This window comes from Takifugu rubripes, chromosome 12 (assembly GCF_901000725.2).
Source record: "Takifugu rubripes chromosome 12, fTakRub1.2, whole genome shotgun sequence".
NCBI lineage: Eukaryota > Metazoa > Chordata > Actinopteri > Tetraodontiformes > Tetraodontidae > Takifugu > Takifugu rubripes.
In genome coordinates, this window is record NC_042296.1 from 7,444,372 (window position 1) to 7,456,147 (window position 11,776).

The following is an 11,776-nucleotide window of genomic DNA, read 5'->3' on the forward strand; positions in this document are numbered from 1 at the left end:
GAGAGAACGGCGCCCTCGGTGCCAGTTCGGCCAATCGGTTTAGTCACTTTGTGCATTGAAAAAGAAAATATTTAGCCATTCTTTGTAAAGGGGAGACAGAAATGTCCACTTAGAAGAGCAAAAAAACACGGTGTGAGTGCAGTTGTGAGGGCTGCCGGGTGTTCGCTGGGTTTTTATTGAAGGACACCCACCGGGGTTGATCGCACCGCCCTCGCGAGCTCTTGGAATTCACGGCGGATGTTTGGGAGCGCTGAGGCGGGTTTGCTTGTCTTTGTATTTATACGAGTATTTAAAACCAAACACGTTGCTTTTGTATGAAACTAACCTGATAATAACTTTAATAGTAGTATTATTATCACTACTGAGCCCTGTAAGACTTTGTGTATCCTAGACTGAAACTCCTATTTAGCCCTTAGACGGCCAGTTTGACACATCTGAGCTGCCCTTCCCTTCTGTCTCGGCGTAATTGGACAACAACGCAACAAAACACTTGAAATAAAAGCCATTTATAGTGTGACAGATCCCTTCACCAACACAGGCTGCTGCTACAGGCCCAGTCACACCAGCACTAAAGTCAGATTTCAGCTGAAAAAAATGTGAATTTCCTTGAACTGATTGTGATTATTCGATATCCTAAAAGCTAAACTTCCGTTTTCAGAATGTAAACCTCTGGTGGAAATGCATTACCTTCACTAAAATTGTTCGGTTTGCCAGCAGACTTGCTACATCTGTGAGCAGAAGTCCAGTTCAGATAAAACGAGAATGATTGACAACGCTAGCACGTTAGCATGTTAGTGAGCTGTTAATTCCTGGGGTGACTGGGCCTCCAGAGGAAAATCCAGTACAGTACAGTTCTCGCTAACTTGAAGCCTTTGTACAGTGAACTTTAGTGGGTGTTTATCATCTATGAATCATTGTGCTGTGACCCTTTTTCATAATAATTACAAAACACGTTGGAATCATGCGCACTGGTGGTCTAGTACATTAAACGCACAGGACCCCCGAATCCAAAATATATATTTTATATAAAGTTTTGGGAAACCACATTTAAACCATCATTATGACTTGTTACTCTTTTAATTGTTGACCTTTTAACCTTGAACTCAATTTCCACATAGTTTAAAACATAATTACCACAAAATTCTTAGAAAATAGTTTTGTGTTTGTGTTGATTTCATGATTATTGGAATCATTTAAATCTGATCTGGTTTCAACGCTTGTGAACTCTGAGTAACGGTGAGATCCTGAGTATTTTTGTCAGGTTGAATTTTGTTCCCACACATCAGCACCAGAGACTGTTCAACAAGTTACCTTGACTAGCTTAGTTAGCTAACTTACTCGTTCTATTGGGGGGGTCCTGTCGGTTTAATAGCCCACCCAGTGATCAAATGTGACTCAGCCACTGTTGAAAACTCCTCATGAGTTTGTAAAGTCGAGGGTTTGAAACCCTGCTCCCGTGCTACAACGCCATTTTAACTCGCTATTCAGCTGCTGTGAGGGGGGCAACACTGGGGAGGGGGGACGAGGGACACACTTCACACTTCAAGGGCTAAACTGAATCATTGTTGTGTGTCTGTACAGCGTCTGCTGCTCATCTTCATCCTTTTCTCTCCCACACTTTAATCCAAAATCCAAACGTTGCGGTTTCAATGGGTGACGCAGAGAAGGAGGCCGCCATGATGTCATGTTTTCTGCATTTACCAGCTTCTCTTTAATTTTCTCTGGCTGTGAGATGGACCTGAGGCGGGGTGATTGACAGACGAGGGTCACTTCCTGCAACAATTCACGTGCAATTACCCCCCCCCCGACCAGACATTTGTTTCCTGTCACATGTATTTATTTTTTAACAACTGTGTATTTTAATGTATAATCTTGAATTTTCAATATTCAAAGTTTCTAGTGGAATTGAAAAAAAAACCCAACAAAAAAAAAGAAAAACCTTTTGTGTTTCGGAGAAGAAAAAAAGAGCCGATGCAATCAGAGAAAAGAGGAACCGCATGACCGTGTCAGAGGCCAGTGTTGATGTCACAGCGTTGTGTGTAAATGTGTGTTTTCATTTGTGTACGTAGCTCTGTGTCTTCTTCTTCTTGGGAATGCCGATCCTCATTTTTGACCAAACCTTCAGCCACTTTTTGAGGCATTGACGTGTCCATATCAACTCTGATGAAACTTTAATGGCCTGCCGTCTGACCTTTTTTAAAAATGTTTTATTTATTTATTAGATTTTGAGAAAAGGGATGTTTTTGTCGTGGAGCTGAGATGAGGACGCTATTTGGATTTGTCTCATTTTAACTGAATTCAAGCCTAAAGTTATAAAAGTGGTTTGAAGTTTTGGGAAAAGTGTTTTTAGAGGAGAGAGGAAGAAAACAACGGGGCGGAGTCTGTAGGTGGGGCGGAGTCTGTTTGCGGGGCGGGGTCTGGTGGGCGGGGCCAATGACACATGAATATCTGTTGTATTTTTAATGTCTTGTTTCTCCTCATAAAGGCCTGATGCTGATGTATCCCATGTTCAGCTAAATGCTCCCCTGGTAAAAGTGTGTCTGTGTGTATGCGTGTGTGTGTCTGTGTGTATGCGTGTGTGTGTGTGTGTGTGTGTGTGTGTGTGAGCGTGTGTTAACCACTGGAGGAGGCGGGTGGGGGGGTTAGGTGGGCAAATTTGTATTGTTGAAGCTACTCTGCATACCTCAAACTGTATGATATATTTATTTATTACACCCCGTATATGTCTGTTTCCAAGAATATCCAAACAAAGGTCACACTGATGTGCAATCCTTTTGTTATTGGTGATTAATTCTTGCATTTGTAGAAATCTACTGTTTAAGAATAAGAATAAAAATAATAATTAAAAAAAACAAACACACACTTTAATCCTTGTCAGTTCATTGCAAATTGTATAGTTGAGACATTTTCCAACTACTGGATTAAACATGCTAAAATGCTAAATAGATGCTAACAAGCTTCTTTACTGACTGTTATTGATGGGAATATTGAGGTGGGTCCCCCTCCATGAGCTAGCATGGCATTTGGCCGTGTTTTTATGGAGAAAACAAATTAGATTATTCTTTGCTGCGATGAAGCCAATTTTTTAAACCTTTTGTGCAGCAGAGGCTGAATTGGTCATTAAAATGAGCAGAATTAAACTGCAGGAGCGGATGAAGGCAGCGTTCCTCGAGCGGAACGGCTCATTGACCTTTCAGACCCACCCAGAGAGCAGCTCTGATGTATTGTTTAAATGGTTTTATAGATTGTGCTTTACTTTATGTAATTATTTACATACCTGCAGTGTGTTAGTGCAACACAGCAATTAAATAAGAGCTGAGCCGGCGGGAAACCTGAAGCAGCAACATTCAACCAATCAATACTTTTATGGCTGTGGAGGGAGAGAAAACACACCCATCAAAGCCAACCCAGCCCACAGTCGCATAAATATCTCCCCCCCGCCTCCGTCGACTTTCAAAGTCAGCCAAAAAAAAATCCAGTGCTGGTGACATCATCTGGACAAAAAAGGCAGCGCCATAGCGTCAAAATGATGACAATGTATGGAAATGTCTGCTTTCAGGCCTAAAGTGCAGCCAGCCACCAGAGGGCGCGCATCCTGCGGCATCTTAACCTGGAATTGAATGTTCCATTGTGGATAATCTGGTGGCATCTAGTGGTGGAATTGAGGATTGCAGGAACGTCGGGGAACCTACGGTGGCTGCAGAGGATCAGAGCATTTTCCATGGAAGCCGCGTTCTGTATATCACTTATTTAAACTGATTCACCATTTATTTTAACCAAATTGTGTTTATTTGGGTCCTTAATAAATAAGACGTGATTAATTCTGAAGAGTGACGTCATTATTTTCCACAAATAAAACATTTTATTTCCCCTTTATATTGTGATGATTATCAATATCCCTCACTGCGCTCTTGGCAATTTTCCCATTGTAGTACAACGCGCACGCGCACGCACGGGGCAGTTTATGCAGCATGCGCCTTAATGATCCTTAATTGACTAATTAACATTTCACACGCTTGCTGTGAAAACAGACGCGCACGCCCGTCTCACTGTGGCGCGATGTCAGGATCCTTTAGGCGTGCAAAAGGCGTGTGCGCGTGTCCGCGCGCACGCTGTCTCCCCATCCACGAGCAGCATGTCGGTTAGACAGCAGATTTCACACGCGCAGTCGGCGTGAGCGGAGGATCGGCGGCCGGACCCACCGACCCGCGCCTGGTTCTACCCGGAACCATTATGCAGACAGGAAACGACCATTTTAACCCGAGCAGCAGCGGAGGAGCCGTCGTCTACCGACGGGGGGCACCGACTACCGACAAGGGCGGAAAACGGCCAAGTGTGGAGAAAAGAGGGGAGAAATAGGCACAGACGCGAAACAAAGGCGCCATTCGAGCGGGGAGGACCCGGGAACCGTCGGAGCGGCCGGACACCGGCGCCAGACAATGGACATAAGAGCTCAGGACAGCGGAAACAGTTTTTGTTAGCGAGTGAAAAGCAGCCCCTGGGCCGATGGGGAGTCGGGCCTTTCACGGTGTTTTTCCATGGGTGAAGAATAAGGCCCCGCTGACAGGCACCAGGGACCCTGCTTCTGCGGTGCTCTCCCTGCTCCATGTTTATGCCCGCTAGCCCCGATGTTTCTGGGCTTTCCCCCCGCAGCCAGTGGAAGAACGCTAGCAGGTAAAAACAAAAACAAAAGCCGCCCCCAGCAGGGCTACAGCGGCTAATGCGTTAGCTGGCAAGCTAGGCGAGGCTAGCAGCTCAGCTAGGTTGCTATGCGCATTGAGGAGCGTGTTTGTGGACAATTGTGGGGTTTTAACACAGTTGGCCGCGTTTTTAAGTTGTTTGTCCGAGAGTGTCTGGTGGGACGTGTGGGGAAAATGCCAGTTTGCGCTGGTAGGTTGAGAATTTGGGCTGTTCCTGTCGCTGCCAGGGTGATTATGGATGCTAACAGTGGGCAGCGACACTCATTAGTATCCGTCTAACCTGTGCGGTCATCGCTGCATCTTTCAGGCTGTCGACCGGAGGTTTGTCGGCGGAGGAAGCCAACCATCCGCAGCGGACAACCAGCCCCGTCAGGATCCGCGAATCTGCCGGTAAGAAGGAACAAAACACAGTCGGACTCCTGCAAACGGTAAAAAAAAGTTCTGTTAGCTTAATGAGCTGCGTCCCTTCCAACTAGAACTCCAGGGAAAGTTCAAGCATTGTTCTGAAATATGGGAAAAGGGAGGATTTTAACTCTTTTATTAAGTTTGGACAAATGTTTCCCCATGTGCATCAGTTTGAAAGTTGATTTATTTCGGTTCAATGTCATTAATCAGATAGCATCGTTGCTTGTTTACAGCTTTTATGTTATTCGAGCTTCTTTGCTTTCTGATTCCCATAAACAACAAATAAAATCAGTGAATCCTTCAAACAATCAAGTAACAAGTGGGTTTTGTTCTTCCTGTGTATCTTTTGCGTGTTTTTTCTCTTTGTTTGATTCACAATATATCTCAAAGTTGGACTTGAATGGAGTCTCTTTTTTAACCAGAACAGAACTTTTATACCGTTAAGGTGATGATAAATGCAAACGATGTGTTATTGATTGTAAGTTAGCTTCATCAATTCCACCCTCCTCTATTTCACCAAATCTCCCACCTGGAGGATTTTAATCAATTGGTGAGGAGAATTGACAGTGTCAGTCTTCAAACCTCCCGCGTTATTAATTGGAGATGCCAGCAGTGATGAGCAGTGGCGTCCTGCAGAAGCTGAGCTTTCTTCCTTTGATTGGCATTACTCTGTGATAACTGCCTCTTCACTGGCATTTTTTACAGTGTAATAAACAAAGGTTCATGCTACAAATCTGTCTGGCGGCATCATTATTGTCCGGATTAAATGTGTCTTTCTCAGCCGTGTCACGCTTGGCGCTATCATCTGTTTTAGGGGGACCGTCATCTTGTTTGTAAGATTTTGTTTTCAGGCGTGATGGCAGAAAAAGTGGCGCTTGAATCACTCATTCGTTGTTTCTCCTGACCCGTTAGGCCGTCTGAAGATCTTCACGGAGGGACGGAGGGCTCGTGAAGCGATGGTTCCTCCTCCACTGAAGTAACAAACTCCTCCTCGTGGGACCCGCTGAGCTGATCTGAAGAGTCAGCCTGCTGTTATGGAACACTAAAGACTGCTTTTTATAGTATTGTTTAGTTTATTTACCTATTTATGGACTTTTTGTAACGCACCACTGAAGCACTTAGAGGCTCCAGAGTATCAATTGGACAGAAGCTTTTGGGGGATTATTGTGACTTGTTTGGGTGGGAAGAACACCAGGATACCTCAGCACTCGCACCAGGACTGAAGTCACAGTCTGTCCGTGTGACAAGGGCTCACTGCTGTTTTCCAGCACCTTTAGGCTTAGCCATAGCTGGATTGGGAGATGTTCCAGTTCAGCAAGTACCCCATGGACATTTTAGAGATGCTTAGTGGACACCAAGCCCACCAGTTCAAAGGCCTTGGATTAGAACGGCAGCTGAGCCACCAGCAGCAGGTCCAGCTGCAGCATCAGCAGCAGCTCCAACAGCAGCATCAGCCCTCCGCTGACACCTCGGGAAGCCTCCTGTCCGGGCTGGGACTGGGATCGCTTCAGAGTTCTCGGAGTAATGCTTTCGCCGACTCCTCCCTGTTTGCCAAAATGAGCGCGCCTTCCATCAGCCATCAGAGTCAGTCGTCCTCCTCGTCCCACAGCTCCAGGAAGTCCAGTAAGATCAGCAGCAGCGGGAGCGGCAGCGGGAGCTCCTCTGGATATCCCCAGTTCCTGCGGCCGTTCCACCCGGCTGAGGCTGCCTTAGCTCAGGAGCAGCTCCATTCCGGGATGGGACGATTTGACTTTGGTGGGAGCAGCAGCGGAGGAAGCACGGGCGTCATTGGTGGAGTCGTCACGCCGGCGCCACCACCTCCCCCACTGCACCCGGGCCTCTCTGTCCCCCAGGCGACCCCTGGCCCCTGCTCCTCCTCAGCGTCTCCCTCCACCTCTTCTTCGGCCTCCAATAACCCCTCTGGCAGCACTACCGTCCCCTTAGTGGGCCAGTCGGACCCTCGCAGCCTCCACCAGCAGTTCAGCTGTATGCTTGCGGCCAACCAGTACTTCCTCTCTGGCGTCCCCACCAACAGCAGCCTGGAGCAGTTCCTCGTCCAGCAGGGAACCCATAATCACCTGGGTCTGGGCCTGAGCCAGAGCACCACCGACTCCAACGCCACGCTGGCCCCCGCCCCATCTCTGCACTCGTCTCACAGCCACACAGCCCCCCAGCCTCAGCAGCAGCAGCAGCAGCTCACCCCTCACGCCTTATCTCACCCTCACAGTCACACGCACCACCCGCACCCTCTCCACCCGGCACCCCAGCCCGCCCCTCTGGGTGGCTTTGATTTCCAAAGCATTCCAGTCCTCTCCTCCAACCAAATCGCTTCACTGATGCAACAAGAGGCCGGCCTCCCCCTCCCCCTGCCCCTCCACCTGTCCCTCTCCAAGGACGACGCGGGGAAGGCGGGAGACAGCGCCTCGTCTTCGTCGTCCGCCGGAGGCAGCAGGAGGAAGAAGGCTATGGCGGGCTACCTGCCGCAGCGGAAGGTGGACAACAACAGCAGCAGCAGCAGCAGCAGCAGCAGCAGCTCCAACGGGCACAGCCAGAGCTCCTCCACGGGCCTGGTGGGGGCCGCGTCCGGGATCAGCAGCATTGGAAGCGAGCCGCAGCATTCCTCCCTCCTCTCGCCGTCGTCGCAGCAGTCCTCCTCCACCGTCTCCTCCTCTTCATCGGCCCCTCCGGCCAACCCCACCTCCGTGCTCATCGCCAACGGTAACCCACAGTTGTCCAAATCCCAGGAAACGCGTGGCAGCAGCGTGGCCAGCCAGCCTGAGCCAGAACCCTTGTACCACTGTGGCGAGTGTGGGAAGACCTTCACCCACCTCTCCAGCCTCCGGAGGCATCTCCGCAGCCACGGCCTGACGCCCGAAAGCCAAAGCAGGAAGTCCAACTGTGAGTCCCCCAGCCCCGAGCGGATATTCTGCTGCGGCGAGTGTGGGAAGAGGTTTAAAAAGCGGGGTCACCTGATCCAGCACAGCGTGACCCATTCCGAGAACCGACCGTTTGTCTGCAACATCTGCCAAAAGTCCTTCAATCGTCGGGAATCTCTGACGAGACACGAGAAGATCCACGACGAGAAGCCCTTCCGCTGCCCCGCCTGCGGGCGCTGCTTCCGGGAGAGCACCTCCCTCCTCAACCACGCTGCCTCAGGTGCGTGTGGAAAACCCCCCCGGAGTTCCAAAAACAAAAACCTGAGCGGGAGGAGCAGCTCTTCCAGCCCCGGCAGCGGTAAGATGGGAGGTGGGAGAGACAGAGTAGCCATTTCCAACAACGGGGCCTCGCTGGCGAACGACAAATATGCAACAGATTATTCCAGAAGCCGCTACCAGAGCCAGTCGTCCTACAGCGGCGGGGGCGTGGACGACTACAGACGGCAGTCTTCATCACTGTACTCGGTGAGCTCGCTCGCCAGTGACATGGGCAGCCAAACTCTCCGCAAAGCCCCTTTAGCCCCCACCCTCCACCCCCACCCGCAGAGCCAGCAGCCGCTACCGCAGCAGCAGCAGCCGCAGCATCATCACCACCAGCCGCCGCAGCCCCACCTCCCGCTCTCCTCCCTATTGGATGATTCGGAGGATGAGGTCACCAGCAGCGCCATGTCGGCCATCGCGGCGGCGGCGGCGGCTTCCTGTGACATCAACACAGAAGGTCGGGAAGGAGAGAGGAGGGACATCATCGGAGGCCTGTTGGGGGGGTTGGGGTTTAACATAGACGGTCCTTCTTCGACCTCCGGCCTCAACGGCTCCACCATCCCGCTGACCCACCCCGGCCAGCCCCACGTCAAGCCCAGGAGGCCGAGGAAGCCCCGAGAGAAGAGGGACCCCAACAGCATCGTCAGGAGGAGGCGGAGCCCGGCTCCTCCGGGCGACGGCTCCGAGCGCCCCTACTGCTGCCAGATCTGCGGCAAACGTTTCAGGAGGGCCGAGACCCTGAGGAGACACAACCGCGTCCACACGGGGGAGAAGTCTCACGCCTGCGAGGTCTGCGGCAAACTGTTCCGGGAGCCTTTTCACCTCACCAAACACCTGACGGTGCATTCTGGGCAGAAGAACTACAAATGCAACCTGTGTGGGAAGATGTTCGCCTACGCTCAGAGCCTGGTGAGACACGGGAAACTCCACCGGAGGGGCGAGATCGACAACCAGGGTAGGAGAGTCAAAGGCGGCGCCGCCGCCGTCAGTCAGGTGACCAACGCGGCCAACTCCGACTTCTTCTCGTCCTGCTCCCAAGGCGAGAAATCTCCGATCCACGGCACGCCCTCACAGAGGCTCTACACCTGCACCGTGTGCTGGAAGTCATTCCGCCACTATTTCGACCTGACGGCGCACCAGCAGACTGTACACGGTGGCCGGGTCGGGCTGGGAAAGTCCTTTCGCTGTGAAGTGTGCGGCAAAGCCTTCGCCTACTCCAACAGCTTAGTGCGCCACAAGTTGTCCCAGCACGGCATCGACCGCAGCGGCCAGCGCGTGACTCAGCCCCAGCCCGCCGCGTACCCGCCGCTCTTTTATGACTCCGGGTCAGGTTCCGCCTTCGCTGGTTCCTCCCATGTTCCTCACGGTGCCGACGGGCAGCAGCAGCAGCAGCAGCAGCAGCAGCAGCAGCAGCACCCTTTTTACTACCGCTCCAAAACGTTCCAGAAGCGCCATGGAAACACAAAAAAGCCGAGGAAGAAAAAAAGGCGGCTGGTGATCCACAGCATCATGAGGGACGGGAAGCTGGTGGGCGTCCCCCTCAGTAAGGAGACGCGCAGGAAGCTGCTGATGCTGAAGAGGAGGAGGGGCAAGCTGCAGGCGCAGCTCAACAAGAAGAAGATGCTGGCCCAGCTGAAGATGAAGAGCGACGTGATAAATGTCAAGTCGTGGTGCGGGGGGGCGGTGCGAGTGGTGGGCCTCACCTCCATGGACATCCCCATCAAGCGCTTCCTCTGTCCCGTCTGTCCCAGCGCCACCTACGCCAAGCACGGTTCCCTCCTGGTGCACTACGCCGTCAGACACCCGCCGAGGAACTCGGGTCGCCGCGCCCGCCTGCGGTGCCAGGTCTGCGGGAAGCGCAGCAGCTCGTTGCACAGGGCCCTGAGACACAGGGGCCAGCACCTGAAACGGTTCCAGTGCTGCAGATGCAGACACCGATTCTGGAACCCCGGGCTTCTGGCCCGCCACAGGTTCTCCTGTCGGGGGATGGCAGCTAACGGCATGGACCAGCACTGGGAACTGATGAAGCCGGCGCGTTTGGAAAGCGGCCATTCTCCGGTCCAACTAGCGGTCCCGGTTCTGGTCCAGCCAGAGAGATCAACAGTTCTGACTGACTACAGCCAGTAAAAACAGAACCACCCTACGTTTTCTAGACTAGATTTTTATGTTATTTTTTTTAACAATGAGCAGCAAACAGAGCTAGCCAGTTTTTTAACAGATGGGAACCGGGGGGGGGGGGGTTTAGTGTTACTACTGTAATAAACCCGGAGCTCCACCCCAGCTCCGACTTCCAGAGGTGGTGGAGCGGACTTCAAAAGTCTCAGAATCAGAACCACTGTCCCATGTTTTAGAACCTGTCTGACATCCGTTGGTTTTAATCACAACAGTTTTAATCACATTTAAAGCACATAGTCTTCGTCTCTGGCTTTCTGTGTGTGTTTATGTGGAGAATGATCACTTTTAAAAAAAATCAAACCAATTAGATGACGTCTGTCTGCCCTCCCCATCAAATCTAATAAAATTCTAAACAGTGGGAGAACCTGCTGGTTCCAAAAGGCTGATGTGTTTGAGGCAGATGGGGAAAAACCCCACAAAGGAGAATTGTTGTCACGTGTTTAATGTACACTACTTTAGTTAAAAAGATCTGCGGACGTGCAGGAGACAGGATTTGAAAAGGAAAATAAGCAAGTGTGCTGTACAATTCGTATTATATTTTATATATTTTTTTCCGTTTTATTTTTTACTCCAAGTATCTTTTTTTTAAATCATCGTTGGTATTGTATGGGTGGGAGGGGACAAAGTGGGGTCTGCCTTTGTACAACCGTGGGATGAGTATATGTATTGATGTGATACCCCCCACACACACTGTACCTCCTTTTACCTGCTCCCTTTATGCCACAGTTATGCCCAGTTTTTGTATGAAATACATGTAAACACATAGATCATTATTAGGTTCTGTCCAGATGTGGTTTTTTTTTCTCTGTAAAACTAAAACATGTAATATTATTACTAAATTACTATCCTCTTCTTTGCCTAAAAGTGCGTTGTTGAAAACCCTCAAATAAAAAAGTATTAAATATTTAATGTCCCTCTTTGATTTAAACCATTTTTATGGTTATATAAACTAAAACGGCATGCAAGAGTAATTATTTAAGATGATATATAACAAATGTTGCACGGTTGTTAGGAGAATGAGCATAGTGGACAGGGAGTTTTCCCAATGGACATCATTCATTAAATATTTGCGTTTCAATATTTTACACATCATTTTAAAAGTTTAAAGCAACGCTGCTGCATTACTGGAAACTGGCCACCAGATGGAGCCATTTAAACACTTCGTAATTTGTCTGGAGTAACTGAAGGTTCGTGCGTGTGTGATCATTTTTTCGGCCAGACTCTCCCTCCAGGAACTTTAGTCCCTATCGCAGCTTCTGCATCCCATCCACAAAACACAGGAAAGACGTATTTTGTTTT

General features: G+C 50.1%; 1 protein-coding gene across 1 annotated transcript; it reads left to right on the forward strand.

Moving 5' to 3' along the window:
• Positions 1–4,116: 4,116 nt before the first annotated feature.
• LOC101075910 (uncharacterized) lies at positions 4,117–11,381 on the forward strand. The gene is made up of 3 exons (XM_003969094.3): positions 4,117–4,674; positions 5,008–5,090; positions 6,018–11,381. The coding sequence occupies exon 3, from the start codon at positions 6,407–6,409 to the stop codon at positions 10,427–10,429; it is 4,023 nt and encodes a 1,340-aa protein (XP_003969143.1). The 5' UTR covers positions 4,117–4,674; positions 5,008–5,090; positions 6,018–6,406; the 3' UTR covers positions 10,430–11,381.
• Positions 11,382–11,776: the final 395 nt, after the last annotated feature.

Coding starts and splice junctions, on each gene's coding strand:
- LOC101075910 (XM_003969094.3), top strand. CDS start 6,407: ATGTTCCAGTTCAGCAAGTACCCCATGGACATTTTAGAGATGCTTAGT.